At 46.3% G+C, this 21,082-nt stretch overlaps 1 protein-coding gene across 2 annotated transcripts in view; it reads right to left on the bottom strand.

The window, feature by feature from the left end:
* The window catches only part of E2f7 (E2F transcription factor 7), a 35,045-nt gene that overhangs the window by 13,744 nt on the left and 219 nt on the right, over positions 1 to 21,082 (bottom strand). Inside the window, exons 1-7 of one of the 2 annotated variants that reach the window (XM_041669339.1) lie at positions 20,848 to 21,069; positions 20,354 to 20,446; positions 10,923 to 11,201; positions 8,490 to 8,658; positions 4,562 to 4,852; positions 3,083 to 3,241; positions 1,605 to 1,739 (exon numbers count right to left, since the gene is read on the bottom strand). In XM_041669339.1, the coding sequence (XP_041525273.1) occupies positions 1,605 to 1,739; positions 3,083 to 3,241; positions 4,562 to 4,852; positions 8,490 to 8,658; positions 10,923 to 11,201; positions 20,354 to 20,446; positions 20,848 to 20,886 (1,165 nt within the window). In that variant the 5' untranslated portion in view covers positions 20,887 to 21,069. Of the gene's footprint in view, positions 1 to 1,604; positions 1,740 to 3,082; positions 3,242 to 4,561; positions 4,853 to 8,489; positions 8,659 to 10,922; positions 11,202 to 20,353; positions 20,447 to 20,847; positions 21,070 to 21,082 lie in introns of those variants that run through there. The other variant, XM_041669349.1, reaches the window with a different exon arrangement.

A 21,082-nucleotide genomic window follows, 5' to 3' on the forward strand; every position in this document is an offset into this window, starting at 1 on the left:
TCATTATTATTATTATTATTATTGTTATTTTGAGACAGGTTTTCTCTGTGTAGCCCTGGCCTCGAACTCACAGAGATCCACCTGCTTCTGCCCCCCCCCCCATGCTGGGATTAAAGGCATGCGCCATCAACACCCAGCTCCAAGGATTCCGATGTTTCTGGCATCCGTGCTCACGGGTGCACTCATCTGCACAGGTATGGGTGACTAATCATGTACATGATGTTTTAATCCTAAAAGGAAAAGAAATGTTAATTCTACATTTGAAAAAAAAATGTGAAGGGGTGCTGGGTGGTGGCAGCGTGTATCTCAGAATGCAAGCCTATCACTAAGCAAGGCACGACTATTTTGAATGCTGATAAGGAGAGGGTATCATAGGTGAAGAGAAGCCAAAGGCACAGAAACAACAAAAACCATGAAGTCTTTTCTTTCACATAGGCAGGGACCACTCCACACAAAAGTTAAATCTCTCGTGGCATTAAGTATAGTAAATGGCCTGCAGTCTACACAGTAAATTCTTGCTGGCTTGAAGTAGTTATACTTGATTTTAAGGGGATTTTTATCTAGATCCTAATATGATGTGTGATTTCCCTCCTCTGTATGCTGTGATTACCATTAATGAATAAAGAACTGCTTTGAGCTATAGCAGGGCAGGGTGGGGAGGAGCAAAGCTAGGTAGGGAGGACTGGACTGAATGCTGGGAGAAAGAAGGGCGGAGTCAGAGAGAAGCCACATACTCCCCGCTGGACAGACGCTGGAAACTTTAGCTGGTAAGCCAGCCACGTGGCGATACACAGATTAACGAAGATGGGTTAAATTAAGGTGTAAGAGTTAGCCAATAAGAAGCTAGAGCTAATGGGCCAAGCAGTGTTTTAAATAACACAGTTTCTGTGTGATTATTTTGGTTCTGGTTGGCCGGGACGAACAAGCAGCCTTCCTCCAGCACTAATATGTTACCAAGGAGGCAGAGAGCTGTATCTTTTATAAGCCCTAGTTATGTGGCACAAATTTGTATCACTATACCAACACGGAAAGGGCAATTCAAACATTATCTGAATGGCTGGTGCTCAGGCAGCATGGCTGCATGTAAGGTCCCTTGCACAGAAGATCCAGTCCCTGGCCACACATATATTAACTGTTCCTTTGATATGGTCTAGCAAAATCATGGTATGTTTAACCTTTTAACTAAATGACATAAAAGGCATCCGATATGTCCCTACCAGATTTAGAAGGCACCTTATCTTGTGCCAGCTTTGATTGTAGTTTTTAAACGCTACTGAAAAACAGTGGCTTATTTTGCAGAGGTAGAAATCACCCAAGTTCAGAAGTGTCTCTTTAAATTTGGAGTCCCAAATTTTTCAGGGAAAAGTTCCAGAACAAAATAAGAGTTCACAAATGAGAATACTTTAGCAGTTACGTAAACCCGTGGTCTTCTAGTATTTTCCTTCCTGATGTGAATGAGGTAACAGCACCTACGTTTGCGGGACAGTAATTATGAGTCCAAGAGCGACGTCACTAGTGTCACGTTCAATGTGACATAGAGAGCGGGGAGAGGTCGATTTGGCTGGAATTCCACAGCAGGTCCTCGGCAGAACCCATCTCCTTACCGATGGAGCTGAAGTCCACGGGCCCGATCCACTTGAAGGCTGGTTTACGGCCTCGCTCTTCCGTGACGTGCACTTTCTTTATCAGAGCCAGGCTGGTCAGGACATTGGCTATGTCATAGAGGCGCCGTACCTTGGCTTGAAGATAGAAAACACAGCTAAGGTCAAGCCATGTGCCACGCCACTGTATTTTAGTTTACGTAGCAGGGAACATTCCTTGGCTACCACGTGAACCTCCAGAGCACAGGTGACATGAGATTGACGGCTGTCATGGTATCAGTGGAGAGCTATGCACAGGAGGCACATTGCAGACACACAGTATCGGGGGAGGACAACGTGCCCTTTCCTTCCCACACCGTCACATCTTGTGTAAGAGCCCTTTGCGGACAGGCAGGGAGCTTCATGATAGCAAAAATACCGGGGGGAGACAGGCTGGGATGAAAGGCTTAGTGAATATCACTCTGGTATGTGGCCACCAAAAGCTTGTCTCGCCTGTCCCCCAGCAAGAGGTGGTGGCGCCCGCCTCACAGGTGCTGACCTGTGACAATGACAGGGATTCCCCAGGGTCTCTGTGAAGCCACACTCCTGGTACACAGGATGCGAAAGATTCAAGGTCAATGGGGTACAGTTTTGAAAGAGAGCAGGTGCTCACCTGAAACCCTGGCCAAGCCGGAGAGGCCTGATGGGTGAGATCTGCATCGAAAGCACATTGGAGAATCTTTGGAAAATGCATGTATGAAGTGTGTGTGTGTGTCGGGGGGGGACGACACACGACTCAGATGGTGTGTTAAAAAACAGGACAAGATGGCCTGTCTGCTTTTCTAGTCAAGAGTTGAAGGGAGGGTTACTGCCAGGGTCGGGCTTTATCTGAACCATTTCACCCGCAGGATGGCCATTATTCCAGCCAAAACCAAAACACTACTGGAGAATGATAAGCCCCTGGCTCCTTACCGGGGCACGGACCCTGCAGCTAAACTCAAAGGGAAAAGAAGGTTCAAACGTGGGCGCGACACCCAGAGGCTCTCTCCTCCGGAGCAGCCCTGTCCCCGCCCCCAACCCCAGCCCTGGCCATTCCTGGGGTGCTTACCTGTAGAAAACTTTCACCTCCAGCCTTCAGAGAAGTAGGCGGGGGATGGGGAGAGAAGGGGAAAGAAGACTCAGGCATTCTGTCTCGGATGTAGCATCACCAAAGAGAAATGCTAATCGATCACACCCTCCCGGGCTCTGGGGGAGCATTCTAATTTGCCCTGTCCACTATAACCGTGGAGGGAAACGAGCTTGACGTGGATCTGGTGGGGGGTTCTATTAGCTGATTGACTGTTTACTGCACGCAGGGCTTTTATGAGCACAAGGGCTACATTTCTCCAAAACCACCACCGTCAATAAAAACCCTCTCTGGATATATTTATTTCAGAGGCAGGAAGCAGTGTCAGCAATCCGGCCCTTTTGTGCTGATACATGGATTAGGTGAGAGCTCTTACTTTTGAATTTACTGTGGTCTGGGGTGTCTTGGCTTTCTTCTATGAGGATTTTGGCAGCCACGTCCAGGGTAACAATCTTGGTTTTGGAGACAAGGAACAGCATGACAAACTTCTGGCTCATAATTCTGAGAGATTTATCTTTCCGACTGTTTGCAGATGCTAAAATGGGAAAGAGAATAGAAATCATCAAAACGCGGCTTTGCCACAAGAAAGACTTTGCTACCAGCTCCCCAGCTCCGCCACTCCTCACTCCGCCAGCATTGGCGGGATCATGGGGTAACAGGCAGAAGCCACTGGAAGCACATCACAAAAATAAACCCGTAAAGAAATCGGAAGGATCTCCCCGCATCTCATAACAGGGCGGTGATTTTCCACTGCTCTTAATAGTTCATGCTCACATCACGTAACAGAAGCCACATGGCAGGTTTCCTTAAGCAGCTCTGAAGAGATCAACGCAGACAGATAAAAGGATGGGAGTAGGGACCAGGAGCTGCTTTTAGAACATCGACTCTCCTCTCAAAAGCAAGAACTCCATTTATGTGTTGTGTGTGTACATGTTCGTGTGGATGGGTGTACATGCTCACGTGGAGCGGGTATTTGCGCATCCGTGCGGAGCCCAAAGGTCGACAACTGCTTTGCAATTTTATTTGTTGAGACAGGGTCTCCCACAGAACATGGAGCTCACTGACTATTTAGGGAGCCCCCTGGATCCTACTACCTCTGCCTCCCTAGTGTTAGGGTCATAGACACACACCACCGAGGTACCTGACTTTACTTGGTACTGGGGATCTGAATTCAGGTCCTCAGCTATCTTCCCAACCCAAGAACCCCATTTTTCTGTCATCACCATGTCTAGAAGGCACCCTAACAGTAGGACCTGCCTTTACACAAACAGGACACCGATTATCTGTGTGCTTCTGTGGATGGCAGAACCCCCATAAGATGACTGTCTCCTCTGGCTATAGGGTAAGTACTTCCTTATGGTGGGAGCTAAATGGCATGAAGTTGTGGAGCTAAATAAAACCATTCTACCCTTCGCCAGCGTCCAATAGTGCAAGGTAGCCTGTCAGTGATGCCTGTATGTGCCATTCTCAAAACAGGGGGATGTGGGACTGATGGGTATCAATGCTTCAGCGAGAAGAGACGGAGAAGTTGGGGTACAGGAAGAACAATGAAGACATAACAGACTCAACTATGGGGGTTGTTCTTCTTAGCAATCTACTCAAACAAGATAATTGAATAAAATGCTTTGAGAAGAAAATGCGTTCAGTGTGAAGTCTCAAGGCAAACAGTATGTGGTTATCAGTCTCTATGGCTCCTACATTCTGACCAGGAGAACTGTTACAAGTGAGGTGGAGTGGGCAGCTCAGCTGGCGGCCAGGGCAAGAGTGCACCCCACCCCGCCGTCAAAAGACTCTGTTCCCAGTTTCCAGAGACCATCACTCCCTTTGCTTTTCCATGAACTCATACTGGACTCACAAGAAGGGTAGTCGGACTCAGAAAAATCAAGTAGGTGTTGATCTTGGGGATCCGGGGAGCCATCTTTCCTGCGCTCCCCGAACCTATAATCCACCAAGTCCAGCTCCTTCTGCTGGAGGCAGGCCATCTGCTCTTCGTACTTCTGCTCCTCTCCCAGTCTTTGCAGCGTCCTCAGGGTTCTGGGCAGGCTGTGTCGACCGTGCCAACCATACTGATTCTTCGCCACCCGGCTGACCAGATGCAGGGACTCCAGCACATTGACGATGTCATAGATGCGTCTTCTCTCCACACCTGTTGGCCAAAGGAGAAGGCAGATGACATCACACAAGTAGACATTTCTGCGTATCCACTCCCGAAGGGTCTGGAAAGGTTCCGTGTACTATTTGACTAATGTTAATGTCTAGCAACCATGCCTACTGGACACCAGCTGGCTGCAAGTCACCTGCACTCCTAACTGGTTGGTGGACTTGCATAAGTTCCTTGTCTCACTGACGAGGCAGAATATTTGACTAAGGCAATGGAAGATTTATACTGACTCATTGTTCAGGGAGTCAGCCCAGCATGGTGAAGAGGTCACAGTGCCTGGATGGGAGGCGGCGGCGGCTGCACCTATAGTCAGGAAACGGAAAGAGACGAAGCTGGCCTGCCTTCTCATTTTAGTCTGTTAGGGACCCTACCCCACGGGACTGTGCTGCCACGTTCTGGGCGGGCCTTGCCTGTGCATACCCTGGTAGGTTCACCTAGAGGATGTGTCCCTGTAATGAGCCTAAATCCTGTCAGCACACTGACAGCAAAGATTAACAATCATAGAGCTAAAAAATACTGTCTTGTCTTGGGGGTTTGAACGGTATAACACAATATACTCCCTCTCTGCAGTCTGGTAAGGAAAGTGGATGGTAAATATTGCCTCCGGTTTTGAACCGGCTACTCCAAATTCAAGGGCTTGGTCCCCTTCTCATGTCGCCGGAAGAACACAAGTCCTTTATTTGCCACGGCTTGTAGTAACCCTCCTTGCGTTCTCGTTCACCATTGGCTAACAAGCTGGCCAGCAGGGAAGCGCAAAGCACAGTACAGGCCAACCACGAAAATGAATTCACCGCTCCCTTCCCTGCGCGCTCCCAAGCTGGACTTCTCTTCTAATGTCTGAAAATATGTATGCTGGTTAAGCGTGGAAGGTTCTAGAATCAGACTGCCTCAATCTATCCCTTATAAGTAGCTACCTAACCTCTTCACAGTATAGTACTTCCCTTACAAAGTAATTAAGTTTGAACACAGACGTGAAGGGTCCTCAACAGTTGTTAATTTTATCTAAATACGTGCAGGATTTGGAGCCACCTAAACCCCCGCCAACACAGAGTCACAGTGGAGGCAGATTTTAAACATCTCTGGTCCATGACTCACTCTCCTGAGTAACAGGCCCCGGGACTGCTGTTCCCTTTGCTCTCGTCTAAGGATCCACACTAAAGCCTTCAGGCCTTTGAAGAAAACCCAGACTGGCTAAAAAGAGGCTCCATTTGTTGCATCTGCCAGAAACAGACTCAGTGAGGGCAGCTTCGGGTTCTTGAGAGAGAGAACAAAGACACCAAATAACAAAGACAACACCAGACTGAGGAAGAGTGTGGATTCTTCTTCACCACACACATGAGGAGGTATTTCACGGTCAATCAGAACGATTCCACTCATGACCCCGACTGGCCTGTCCTCCACCCCAGGCTTGGCGTCAGCTGCCTGCTGGAAGGTCCTGGCAGGAGTCTCTTGTCCAGAGTGATCTGGTTCTTTAGTCTGTTTCCACACAGTAACACATCTTGTGTAACCTGTACCATCCCATAAACCTTCCCATTAGAAATGTCATGTGAATGCAACCGAGACACCCCGGAGCTGGCCATATGCCTGCCTGCTGTGTTATTCTGTGCTTGATCGTGAGCTGTTTAGTCTCCACCTAGTGGCCAGGCATCACAAGACGGGGAAAAGGAAGGACGATTCGGACTGCTTCGAGAGAAAGTTAGAACGTGCAGCTGGGTACTTGGTAGGCTGTTTCGGCAAACGCCAAATGCGGCAGCCCCTTGCCAGCTTAATCACTCATCATTTCAATCATGCCCAAGTTTCTCTCTTTAGGGGGCTGGGCTGAATTTCCACTCACAGGTCTCAAGCCTGTGGGCTCCTCGGAGGCTTGCTGGGAGGACGGTTTTCCCTGGAATTCTGCCTTCTTTTGCTTTTGTACTGAGGTGGCCTTATTAAATCTACTCGTGGCCCTAACTGTACATACAAGGACTTAAAGACGACTACTGTTTTTTTATAAGTCTACTTTCCTAGGAACTGAGTGAGAACATTACTCGACTCAAATGTTGTCCTGTTTTCTATTTACTCAAGTCATTCCAAGGTCTTTAAACGCTTCCTCATTAATTCCAGAGTCAAATCTACATCGCACGACTCTGGGAACAACAGTGTGAAACTCTGCACATATTTGGGAAGATGGCGGCCTTTTAAATTAGGGAGCAGGGGATTCGGACTCAAGGTCAGGAGATGATCACTGAGGAAAAGAGCTTCTAGGGAGAGACGCTAACTTTCAACCCTGCATGAGAAGAGACGGCAACACATTTTACTTTAGTGGGTCTGTGTCGTCATGGGGCATCGGGAAGCTGTTGTGAAAATCTCCGGCTGAACTCATGGTTCATGGAACTCATGGGGTGGTGTCGGGGGAAGACGTCCTGAGGCCTGATGAGGACACAGGATGATCTGGTACTTAACCCTCATTTTCTGCAAGACCGTTTTCCAGGAACCCCGCCAGGACCGAGTTAGTTAAGCATGTGACTCGCATTGGCTCAACTCTGTGACATCTTGGCAGTTTATGTTACAGACAAGAAAGAGTTAATAACTTCTCAAAGCTCTTACGAGGTGGGTAAGTTCAGAGCTGGGCCCTGCTGACCCCGGATCCTAGCCCGTACCTATCCATCACCTCAGTTTCCAACAGTCCGAAGGGCTGTCAGCTCGGGTAATTCAGACTGACAGCCCACTGCTCCGGCATGTTTCTCTGGGTTATGGAAGACAGACAGCTATGAACACGACCATTAACCGTTCCTTTAGCTTATCCCCCATGTGGAAAGCTCCCTGGTTTATTAAGTGGATACCCCAGTATACCTCCAGACTAGCGTGATTTCTATTTAATCACAGTCAGCAATCCAATCATCCTGAAAGAGAGCCCCTGTCCACTAGGGGTCTCTCATCCAAAGTGACGGTATATGTATTTGCAGCTGTGCAGGCGGGCGTCCCACGGTACACACACTCCTGCCACGTGAACACAGGCGTTCTTCTTTGTTAGGAAGCCTAGCTGTTTGAGTTATGTCCAGCTGTGCACTTCCCGTTCTGACAGGCTGGCCGTGAAGACCATAGCACAGGGTTTCAAGCAGCACGGTCTTGCTCTTGATTTTTTGCTTTATATAGGCGATGACACTAGTTCCAAACTCTTTGAAGCATTACTAAAAATAAAATCTGTAATTTTCTCTAGAGACAGGGTCTCACTGGCCCCAAGTGTACAGTCCTCTTGCTCACTGAGATTATAGGTATGTGCCATCAGACCCAGCTTATATTGTTAGATTCCAAATACAAATATAAAATATAAAAACAGTTAAATAGTTTTTTTTTCTGTATGGTGTTATGTATTGTATTTGTGGGTAAGCCTATTTTGTACATGATCAGCGAATCCTTTACCAATCAGCTATAGCCCTACCCCCGACATTTTTAAGATTGAAAGCCCTAAAGTTTCCGTTTGGCCCTGTGGGTTCCTTGAACTCTGTGCACACTGAAGGGAGATCTGGTGGCGATGGAGGCGGCTCCGTCCACTCCCTACCTGAAGCCTCTGGCCCACCCCAGGTAACCTGCTTCCCACTGTCACAGACGACAGGTCTCCGGTTAATCGGGCGATACATACCAAGACTGACGGCGACTTCGTCCAGGGAGATGGTGGTTTTCTCAGTGGACAAGGGGTAACTTGGATAGCGAGCGAGAAACTTCTGGCACAGTAGTCCCAAGCTTTTCTGCTTTCTGCTCGGCCTTTGCTTATCATAGTCATCCACGACACCGTCGCCAACGACGTCGAGCTACGGAGAGTGGACAGGAAGGGTGGGGAGAGATGCCAGGTTACCACCTTAACTGCTGATGTTGGAAAGCCCATTGGCAACATGGTCCCATATACACCATTCAAGATTCCGGCGAAAACAATAAAAATTAGAATGAAAAAACTTTTAAAAAAGAAGGGATTTATACACAGAGTCATCTTAAATATAAGTTCTGTGAGCTGAGAACCATCAGAAAGGGGAAAAACAAATATCAACTGAACCAGGATATATGGGATATATGAAACACAGTGATTGATGAGTTTAGTGTGCAGAATATACAACCATCTCCTAGAAATCACTATGAGAGAAAAAAACAACTCAGTACAAACCAACACACACAAAAGGGCATCACAGAGAAGAGGAACAACCATGGCGGCCAGTGGTCACATAGAAAGAAGTTTAATCTTAAGAGCCACAGAAAGACACAGACCACCCGGTAACTTGACAGAGTGATAAGTGACAGCTTCAGCGACATGGATCAGTCAGTGTCTCACATACCTCGTGGAAACGGGCAGGCGCTTGGGAATCCATGTGGCACCCACCACCCTGTGAATGTGTGCATGGCCAATGATGGTACTTCCACTAATGGTGAATACAATCATTCTTTGCAGGATCAATATATGTTCCTGAAAGAGTCTCTGCATAACCCTGGCTTTCCTGGAACTCGCTCTGTAGACCAGGCTGGCCTTGAACTCACAGAGATTGATCTGCCTTTATTTCCCGAGTGCTGGGATTAAGGACAGTGGCCAGCGTGAGTGTTATCCCAGGAAAACTGGAGCAGGGAGCACCACAGACCTCACGTTCTGGACATGGAAGCTGATGCACTCAGCCACACCCACTCGTGACCCCCTGAAGCTGGGATTCTTGTGGTTTTCAAAGCAAATAAAACACAGAAAGGAGGCCAGGGAAAGGAGCAGGCGTACAAGAGGAAGGATGAACAGTTTCTGGCTCTGAGCACAAAGGAGTTGCTCTCCAAACTGCACGATCTGCATGCAGCCACACAGAGAAACCTCTGCCACGGCGGTGGCCTGTGGGGGAGATGAAACGCCCTTTGCTCTGTTAGCTTCAAGCTCTAAGTTGAGACATCTCCCTTTCTTTCCCAATTTCTACATTTTGGCAAATTTTACAACGTTAAAAAAAATAATACACCAAAGAAGGGGAAAAATAGCTGAGAAGACTAATCTGGAAGTCATCTTTCTTGGGAGGTCTCAGAAAAAACGTGGGTGGGTGGGAGGGAAAATTACTGACTGTTAGGTCTTTTAAAAACAGTATGAAGATGCTGTTCACCGAGCAGATCTACATCTTTGCGTGGTATGTAATTTAAAGATGGCCTAAGACCCTTCTGAGTTAAGAGTTGGGCATGTAGCTTGGTGGCAGAGGGTTTGCCCACTATGTATAAAGCCTTGGGCTGAATCACTAACAGCTGTGGTGGTTTGAGTTACGAATGGCCCCCAGATCCTCATATATGTGAAGGCTTAGTCATCAGGGAGGGGCACTGTTTGAAAAGGATTAGGAGGTGTGGCCTTGTTGGAGGAAGTGTGTCTCTGGGGTGGGCTCTGAGGGTTCAAACCCACACCATGTCCAGTGTCTTCCTCTTGGCCAGCGGATTGGCAGGCCAACAGCTGTCAGTTACTTCTTCAGAGCCGTATACGCTGCCATGTTCCCCACCCTGATAATAATGGACTAAACCTCTGAAACTGTAAGCCAGCCCCAACTAAATGCTTTCTGTTAGAAGAGTTGTCTCGGTCAAGGTGTCTCTTCACAGCAACACAACAGTGTCTAAAACAGCAGAAACACCCCCCAACCCACACCCAACCAATCAGTCAACAACAAAATAAAAGAACTCTCCCAACCAAAAACCTAAGCAAATAAAATTAAAGAAATATATTAAACTAGTTTAACTTGAATAAAGTCCCCAACTAGCAAACAGAATAATAGAACTTTCCTAGTCAAAATTACTGAAATGAAAAATTCTCAACAGTGCTTAAAAAAAAAAAAAAACAAAAAAACCAGAACCCACGTTTCTTTATTGAATCAAATTACTAATATGTTATTTTTAAAATGCGGTCTGAAAAGGAAGAAAGAAATTAATTATGAAAAATAAGAATCTAAGAGAAAATTCATCTGTTAACCAAATGATTCCATGTTTAACACTGTATGTGACTGGACAGGCATCCCATTTCTTTTTAATAATCTCGTAAATCTTTGAGGTCTCACAAGGCCTCCGAACATAGCTAGTTAGTTACCTGCAGCGAGTTCACAAACGTATCCTCTTTATTCTCAATGGGTCTGAACAGCCCCTTTTTCTTCTCCCGGTCTCTTATGTCGGGGCTGGCAGCGCTGATAAGCATTTTGAGGTTGGCTGTGGGCGTCCATGGCTCCACCTGCTGCTGCCTGTCGACCAGCTTTACCGGCGTGATGGGATTTCTTTCTGGAGTAAAGATTCTCTGCTTTGACAGATCAATTGGCTCATTTTTCATCGGAGTCTTCGGGGTCATCCTTGATCGATCAACAAATATATTTTCCTATTTAGAGAAAAGAGAACTTTCAGCGCGGTTAAGGAGGGGCAGGAGTTGGTTAAGAGTGCGGAGTTTGTTCCGCTTCGACTTGGAAATCCAAACACATGATCAGGGAAAGAATCGGGACTGAGCTCCGTGGGCACCGACGGGAGGCTCCAAGGAGACACCCATTATAGCTGCTACTCCCTTTACACATATTTCCCATGAAGTGCCAGTAAGAGAAATCACAAACGTATCTAACACCAACAGATGCTCATATAGCTGTAAATGAAGAAGACCGGTTGACTTTTTTTTTTTTTTTGTTCCTCAGGGCCATATTTTTTTATATTTTCAGACCCTACTTACAAGCTTGAATTTACCAGGAAAGAACAGCTATGTCTTTGGAGTTAGGTGTTCAAAAGCCACCAGTAATGGGACAAGTCAAAGGGACAGAAGCCAACAAGATACCAGCGTATGCTAACCTGAGAGCGGACTGCTGTTTTCTGAGCAGTGTTTCTCCAACCATTCAGTGAACGACCAGTTTTTCGCTTGTTTGTTTTGTTTTCTATTTCCTGAGTCCTACATACTGCTAAGCCACGTTTCCCTCATAGGACTAGCGTGGAATTCCCACAACATATGATTGACCATTTGAGTTTCTCACTTAAATCAACCTCCAGCCCCTGCAACAAGTGAGACCCTCAGCAAGTCACAAGCTGAGACGCCCCAAAGGCAGCATCAAATCGCTAGCATGGTTCCTAAGTGCTCAGGGCCAAGCTTTTGCTCTTCAGCTTTTGCAATCTTGGAACAGATGGTAAAGCAGCACCTGCTCCCACACCATACTGCATGTATGCTGCCTTAGACAATGATAAGAAAGGGTTCAACGCACTGGCACAGGTGACCACTTCCTAAATATAACCCCAGCAGCACAGACACTGAGAAAAACAATGTATTAATGGGACCTCCTGATACTAAAAAGCTTCTTTAAAGCAAAGAACACGGTCAACAAGACAAAACGACAGCCTACAGAATGGGAAAAGAGCTTCACCAACCCCACATCAGACAGAGGCCTGATCTCCAAAATATACAAAGAATTCAAGAAATTGGTTATCAAAAGATCACATAATCCAATAAAATAATGCAGTATAGCCCTAAACAGAGAACTCTAAACAGAGAAACCTAAAATGGCTGAAAGATACTTAAGGAAATGTTCAACATTCTTAGTCATCAGAGAAATGCAAACCAAAACAACTGTGAGATTCCATCTTTCACCTGCAAGAATGACCAAGATCAGAAACACTGATGACAACTTATGCTGGAGAGGATGTGGGATAAAGGGAACACTCCTGCATTGCTGGTGGGAATGCAAGCTGGTACAGCCACTTTAGATGTCAGTGTAGTGATTTCTCAGAAAATTAGGAAACAGCCTTCCTCAAGACCCAGCAATACCACTTTTGGATTTATACCTAAAGGATGCTCAATTGTACCACAAGGACATGTGCTCAACTATGTTCATAGCAGCTTTGTTTGTCATAGTCAAAACCTGGAAACAATCTAGATGCCCCTCAACTGAAGAATGGATAAAGAAAATGTGATACCTTTACACAATGGAGTACTATACAGCAGAAAAAAGTAACAACATCTTGAAATTTGCAGGAAAATGGATGGAGCTAGAAAACATCATTTTGAGTGAGGTAACACAGACCCAAAAAGACAATTATCACATGTACTCACTCATAAGTGGTTTTTAGACATAGAGCAAAGAAAACCAGCCTACAATTCACAATCCCAGAGAACCTAGACAACAATGAGACATACATGGATCTTACCTACATGGGAAGTAAAAAAACACAGGATCTCTTGAGTAAATTGGGAGCATGGGGTCCATGGGAGAGGGATGAAGGGGAGAAGAGAGGCAGGGAGGGAAGCAGAGAAAAATGTAGAGCTCAATAAAAATCAAAAATGGCAAGAATAACAACAACAACAAAAAAGGGTTCAAATGGAGAACATGATAAAAAAATAAAAAAGCATAGAGAGCCTGCATTTGGCTCCAACAAGTAACGGAAGCAGACATCTTTCTGATATTTTTTTTCTATTATTTGAATCCAGAAAGATTTTTCCTCGAGTGGAATTCTCTTCCCGCCAACAGAGACTCACATATGGAAAAAGGGGAAAGAGTTCAACATGTCATACTTTTCCTGGACACGCATCTCCCATCCTACCGCTACAGTATACTCCGGTTCTGGCGGACCAATAGCTACAATAGTCCTGTTCTATAAAGAGGTGGATGACGGGAAAAAAATTGGTGTTCGTGTTCCCAGGCCACCCGACGTTTGTTCCCTGGGTCAGCAGAAGCTGCCAGCTAGCGGCGTGACACTCTGTTGTGCTGGAATGTGGCAGAAAGGTGAGGTGGAGGTGATGAAGTCTCACAGCTCAGCGGCGGCAAACAAGCAACAATCCTGGTAGCAAGTCCCTGCTGGTGAGCCGTTCTGATGGTGCCTACAAATGAACCCTCAAGGGAAATGATGGAGCGTTTAATCCATGTCACACCCTGTTTCCTGGGCTTGTATCAATCTCTAATCCTTTGGCGAAGGTACTATTGTTTGTTCCAGTTAACATAACCACAGGTACAGAGGTTTAGCAAGTTGCTTCAAGTCATGTAGCAGCAGCCCCTGGGAAAAGCACAGCATGCAAAAGACAGCTGAGGACAGCTTGTGAAATGGTGCATCTACAGATGAGCTTGTTCTGGGTGCAAATTAGAAGGAAACTACCTTCTAAGTTCCGGGAAAGGTGCCTAGTAGAACCTGGAGAGGCAGCACAAGGGAGTGGTTATATATGCAGGGTCTCAGGCTACTGGGCCAGGTCCTCCTCCACGCCTCACTTATTCCCATTTATTCAACCTAAAGACGAAGCTCATAAAAATAGCAGCTTAAAGGGTTCAGACTTGTTCACGAGTGCATATTGAACACACAACATAACTCAGCTATTATCTTTCTCCTTTTTTCCCATTCTCCCCCACTGGCCCTGGCACTTAGCTCTAATAAAACATAACACACTGCATTGTTCATTAGCTTCCTAGATGGCTGGGGGACAATGGTCTTGTACCCTGTAAAGATTTGTCACTTATAGTGTTTTAATAAAACCCTGATTGGCCAGTAGCCAGGCAGGAAGGATAGGTGGGGTAACCAGAACAGGAGAGTTCTGGGAAGAGGAAAGACTCAGTCTGCAGTCGTCACCCAGACACAGAGGAAGCAAGATGAGAATGCCTCACTGATAAAAGATACCAAGCCACGTGGCTAACACAGACAAGAATTATGGGTTAATGTAAGATATAACAGTTAATAAGAAGCCTGAGCTAATAGGTCAACCAGTTTATACTTAATGTAGGCCTCTGTGTATTTCTTTGGGACTGAATGACTGCAGGATCAGGCAGAAAAGAAACCTTGGTCAACACTGGATGTTTGTCTTTGTCTCAATAATGAGTCTGCACTTGTGGAGGCCAGTCCCACACACCATATTCGCTAGATGCCTTGCCCATTGCAGGCGCTGAATGAACACTAAGTCTTGCCAAAAGGTACCCTCAAGACACAAGGTGTGTCCTAGGCTTATGAGTAGACAGATTTACTCTCTTTCCCTTCCATTTCCAAGGTACGTGTCCATACAGGAATGAGTTCTTAAGTTTCTCCGTAGCGAGGGAGCAACTCAGGATGAGTAATGTCTTCATACACAGGTGCATTTTTTAAAACGCAGCTTATGTGAGAGAGTCATAGTGAAGTTAGGTAATGTGGTTGAGTTAGGGCTATAATCCACCTGTGCTGGCTAGTCTCACGTCAACTTGACACACACACCACACACACACACACACACACACACACACACACACACACACACCCCATCTGAAAGGAGGGAATCTCAACTGAGAAAATGCTTCCACAAGATCCAGCTGTAAGGCATTTTCTTAATTAGTGATTGACAAGGGAGGGCCCAGACTATTGCGGGTGGCGCCATCCCTGGGCTGCTGGTCCTGGGTTCCATAAGAAAGCAGACTGAGCAAGCCATGGGGAACAAGCCACTAAGCAGCCCCTCCATGGCCTCTGCATCAGCTCCTGCCTCCAGGTTCCTGCCCTGCTCGATTTCCAGTCCTGACCTCTTTCAACGATGAACAGCAATGTGGAACTGTGAGCCAATTAACCCTTCCTTCCCCAGCTTGCTTTTTGGTCGTGGTTCTGTCACAGCAATAGAAGCCCCAACTAAGACAACACCTCTATGCAAAAATTTAAAAATGGCACACAAATTGTGAAGTCCCAGATAGGCAAGAAATAGGTCAGGTATGATCTTTTTACACGGGTGCCACCTGTCTGTACTGCCTTCTGGACAGTGTGTAGGCAGAACAAGGGATTAGAATAGTTCCAGATTTGGGTGTTCCTTCTTCTTGATTCCATGTTTCCATATATACACAAAACACGGGGTTCAGACTAACTGTCAAGACTTTCTAGTAACGTGTCTAGCTGTATGGTCGACACTAGATGTACCCAGCTCTCTTCAGGAATGAATGAGTCATCTCCCAGCTGCTGGAAGCCATGCCAACAGTACATGCCCTTGGCTGGATCGCTTTGGCTAAGGAGAGCCCATGAACCCGGGAACACACCCATTGCTGGGAGGCCACCAGTGAACTCGGTGACTGGTAAAACTCTCACCAGTATGCAAAGATCTGGTCTTTCTGCCAGCTCAGGACTACTCGAAGGGGTTTGCCTTGAATTCCACGTAGTGTTATATCAGAAGTCTATTGCAACTCAACTGCAGCCCAGTCTCTTGCCCTGTCCAATTTTGCTCCTTTCTGCCCTCTTCCTTCCTTTGCTACAATTCTGGGTACCTACAGTTTTCTGTCTAGCACACTCATGTGAGAGCTGCTCACTAGGAAATGTTGGACATCACTTAGGTCAGAGGATCTAGAGAAATGCAAGCCATGAAATGGTCTCGCAGCCCTCAGGTATAAAAGGAACGAATGAACCTGGGTTTATCTCTTACAACAAGGTAAAACACAGCTACCTGGGAAAGGCTTTGCAAATGTTCACCACTGGTGTGGGAGGTCCTTTAGTCTATGTGTTGCTTTTATTGGTTAATGAATAAAGGAACTGCTTTGGGCCTATAGCAGAGCTATAGGGGAACAGAGCTGGGTGGGGAAAACTAAAAACAATGCTGGGAGGAAGAAGGCAGAGTCAGAGAGACGCTATGGAGCTGCCAGAGTCAGACATGCCGAAGCTTTTCTGGTAAGCCACTGCCATGTGGTGATACACAGCTTAATGGAGATGGGCTAAATTAATATGTAAGAGTTAGCCAACAAGCCGGGTGGTGGTGGCACACGCCTTTAATCCCAGCACTTGGGAGGCAGAGGCAGGTGGATCTCTGTGAGTTCGAGACCAGCCTGGTCTACAAAAGCTAGTTCCAGGACAGGCTCCAAAACCACAGAGAAACCCTGTCTTGAAAAACCAAAAAAAAAAAAAAAAAAAGAGTTAGCCAACAAGAAGCTAGAGCTAATAGGTCAAGCAGTGACTTAATTAATACAGCTTCTATGTGATTATTTTGGGTTGAAGCTAGCCGGGAACCAACAAGCAGCCCTCCATATGACACACCATTATTATTAATAAGTACCGGTACTATGGCTATGGGGAAACGTGCTGTATATTGCCACAGAAAAGGCTTGGAAGCTAAAAGACCTGAGTTCTCAACTTGGCTATGTCTCTCTATAGCTTTGATTATGCAATCTCAAGTCACGTATATGACTATCAGCTTTGCAAGATTCTTGATGGTGTCTGACTAACGTCTTCTCCAGTCCCATCTTCATACACAGCTCACACATGGTCCCATTGGCTTTCTTCAAACCTGTCCTCCATCACACTCAAACGCTTCCCTGAACATTGCAGAGCTCTGCCTGTGGAAACCCCGCCTGCTGCTCAGGGCTCACTGCAGAGACTCCATGTCAGGAAGTGTCCCCTGGCTATGGGCCATCAACTCTCCTTCCTGCCAGTGCACACATTTTTAGAAAGAGCAGTCCACAGTGAGACCTTCTTCCTGTCATCTTCCAAGAGGTTCCCCATCCATTCGTCTGTTCTAATCCATGCTGTTCATTCAGATCACCTCTTGGTTGGCCATCAAATCGGTGAAGCCCATCTTGCTTCTCCACCCCACCGAAGCAGTAAGGGGGACAGTGAGTCTTGGCTCTATAAAATCGAGACTTCAGCTCCTGAGACACTGCGCATGTGGTCTTTGCTCTCCGTATTTCTGACAGCACCTTCTCAATCTCCCTCACTGGGTTTCCTTTTGTACCTTGCAAACTACACGAGTCCACATCCAGACCTCTATCTCTCCTCACTCTCAGGTTCACCCAGCCTCATACACGCGGCTTTAAAGGCAAACTATGTGCTCGCAATTCGAAATTTGGTTTCACGACTATAACCTTTCAAGAATTCTAAATCAGCCAATCAGCTGATTCCTGCTATCTGTCTGCCTGTCACACAGGTGCAAGCATATTCTAAGCTGAATCTGCCATCTTCCTTGGCCACTCCCCAAAGTCGTTCAAGGCCTTTAAAGAAAACACACGGAAGCTCGTGGTGGTGCGAGCCTGTTATTCTAGCCTCACACTTCTCCGGCCTCAGCCTCTAGGGTGCTGGATTAAAGGCATGCACCATTCTCCCGCCTCAGCCTCTAGGGTGCTGGATTAGAGGCATGCACCGTCAGGTCCAGCATGCTTCTACTTCTTTACCCGTCGCCCTCTTCTCACATTCCAGGGCCTTAGCATGCATGCCCTCCGAGCCCAATGCATGCATCAGCCATTTCACCAAGTCCTCTTAATAGTTCCATCCTCTCTGCCCCAAACTGTCCATCAATCAGGACACTGACTGGTCAGTCTGTTTATTATGCCATAACCAAAAACAGTAAGGTCGGGCGACCATGCTACAAAAGTTCCTTTTTTCAAAACAAGTTTCTCTGAGAGTGATCAGGAGATGTGCGCATGCAGATCTGATCCAGAGTGTATGTCAAGGAAAAGGTCCTCTAAGGGACAAGCGATCCAGTGATGCCCTCACTGGTAACCCCCGAGGGATCTTCAGAAGGAATAGCTTTACCTCCCTGGCTTCTGGCCACTTTGGATTTCTCAAACCTTTTTCAAAGGCTCAAACAAACCAAACCAAAAAACTCCCCCTGAAGCCTTCCAATGCCCATGCATGTGCTTATTTGAGTTTAATCTAGTTGGCTACTTTTCCACCTGGGACTCTGAAAGCCTCTCACATAATCAAAGGGCAAGTTATGATCAGACTGCTACGATGTGGGATGTCCTTCTGTATGTGAGTTCCTTTTATTGGCTAATGAATAAAGCTGTTTCGGCCACTGGTTTAACAGAGTAAAGCCAGGTGAGAAATCCAAGCAGAGATACAGAGAAAAAGAAGGCAGAGTCAGGTCAGATGCCAGCCAGCTGCTGAAGAAACAAGACATGCAGAAAACGAGGTATGCCCAGTCTCGTGGCAGTACATAATTAAAGAAATGGGTTAACGTAAGATGAAAGAGCTAGCTAGAAATCCTAGCCAGTGTTGTAATTGATGTAGTTTCAGTGTGATTATTTCAGTCGGGACGGCTGGGAGAGGAAACTACAGTTCCTATTTATACTCTCATTTTAATTCAGAACAACATGAAGAATGTATACGCTAGGCACGCTACAAAAACCCAACGAGCGAGGTGATTTTCACTGGCTCCAGTTCATAGAGGTAACCAGCAGACTAAGAAAGGTTAGGTGATATTAACCTTCCCTATCTCTAGCCTTCGGAACACAAATATTTGCTGGAAAAACTTAAAAATATGTTTATTTGGGGTCATGTAGCTAGTTAATGGCAGGGCAGGAAATCAAACTCGGGTCTCTGTGACTATACACCCCATGTTCCTATCATACTTAGGAAACTTCTTTTATGTAGCAATGGGGAGAGGACAAAGGGTCCCCCAATGTCCCCACAAAACCATTCTGTTCTCATCTCTTGCCTCCTCTCTGAGCTGAACCCCTGCTTATTCATTCCAGTTCAAATACTGTAACCGCTTTCCCAATCTGTTGAGTCATTTAGGTTTCTCTGCACCCCCATGAGGGTTCAACAGTACTGGCTGAGACAAACTGAGCGGGGAGTGAGCAGCCCTTGGGGAAGGTATCGGGCAAGTCATTGATCAGAAAGAGAATGGAGTACTGACTGGGCAGATTTTATATATTATCACACACACATACACCACATACACACACATATTCTCTCTCTCTCTCTCTCTCTCTCTCGACAGAACCATCCTAATTACAAAGGAAAACAGAAAACCTGCCAAAACAAAATTTGGAATATATTCTTAAGGTCATACTCTTAGGTGATGTTTAAATCAGTAATGTTTTGGTATATATCTCCTCCTCTAACAAAAAAAAAAGTAGCATACGAAAGGATGTTCTTCGCCACCAAGCAGGTTCACTGTTGACCCTAACCTAAAACTAACGCCTGGAATCCAGAGAGGTTCAACGCCCAAGGAAGTTGCTACTATAGATGTATATTCAAGGTTCCTAAAACTGGTTTGTTGTACCTCTTTGCTTTTGTTTAAACAAATGCTCAGACTTCACTGCTCTAGCTTTCCTGCAGGGCATCCACTGATGGGCACACCTGTGCCATCGCAGGCCAAGGTGACAGTGTAGACATTGCTACGGCCAGTTTAGTCGGTAATGTGTTCAAGATGCACAGACGTGCATCAGTGTAAAAGAAGCAAAAGGGCTGCTAACTGCGCAGAATAGCTAGTGAGGGCCAGGCACGTTGGCCCTGTATGGTAGGCAGACTACACTCTTGGCAGAACCTCTGTATAAGATTCACTAGGATGAGGTCGGTATTTCTCAGCATGTTAACATTAAATCTGGTACTAAGATTTCTAATTTCTGCAAAGCATTAGCTAAACTATCCTTGACAACTCTAAGCACTACACACTTGATTGCTGCACCCGGCATATCTTTGACTTTAGGATCTGGTTCCAAAACTAGTGACTAGGTGCAGAACTGAAACAATGGTTCTTTAAAACCTCTTTTTTTAATGGTCACCAAAACCTTGCTGTGCATAAGATGAAAGCCAGGCACCATCATCTAAAAGACGTTAGCGATCCAAGTGTTTATATGTGCTTACCTTTTGTGCACTTTCGGCATCTTCAACGGCAAAATCCAGTCTGGCCTGTCTGGGGCTCATCAAGTCTTTTAGTGTTAAACAATTTACCTCCATCTGGAACAGACAATTATATCAGAAAACGATTTCACATTTACCTCCCGCTCCAACAACAGAAATGCCATTTGTGAACATCCACTTGCTCGTCCCTAGAGCATTCCTGGGAATTTCCAGGAACGCAAACACCCTCTGACCCTCATTAAAAACTCACTGAACAAACGCTTAAAACATACTTAGAAGTCACAGAAAATCTGGGAAGAAGAAAAACGAATCAAACCAGTACTTCTTTACAAAAATCAACAGGCGAAAGAGTTACCACATTAAGGAGGGTGTTGGGCAAATGTCAGAAACTTACAGGGTCTCCCAGGTCAGTTAATTTTGGCGCAAAGAACTGGGAGGAATTCAACTTTGAGTGGGTTGAACTAGGGGGTAGACTGAAACCCGATCTCGAGACCTACCCGTCTGGGATGCACGCAAGCCCCTCCCCAGGCAGGCATCTAAGCACACCCCAAGTTGAACTCTTCCCATGGAACCCCCTAAATCGTGGGGAGGGACCAGTCTCCTTCACCCAGGGCTGCAGTCACCACCGCCGCCGGACCACTCGGATTCCGGACCAGTGGAATGGCAGCCCCGGGCGGGCGGGTAGCCCTTCTCCCCATTCCCGCCTCCCCATCCGCAGGGGCCGCACGCTTC

The sequence above is a fragment of the Microtus oregoni genome, unplaced genomic scaffold (genome assembly GCF_018167655.1).
Source record: "Microtus oregoni isolate MIOR12 unplaced genomic scaffold, Mior012 000001F_ref0000356, whole genome shotgun sequence".
Taxonomy (NCBI): Eukaryota; Metazoa; Chordata; class Mammalia; order Rodentia; family Cricetidae; genus Microtus; species Microtus oregoni.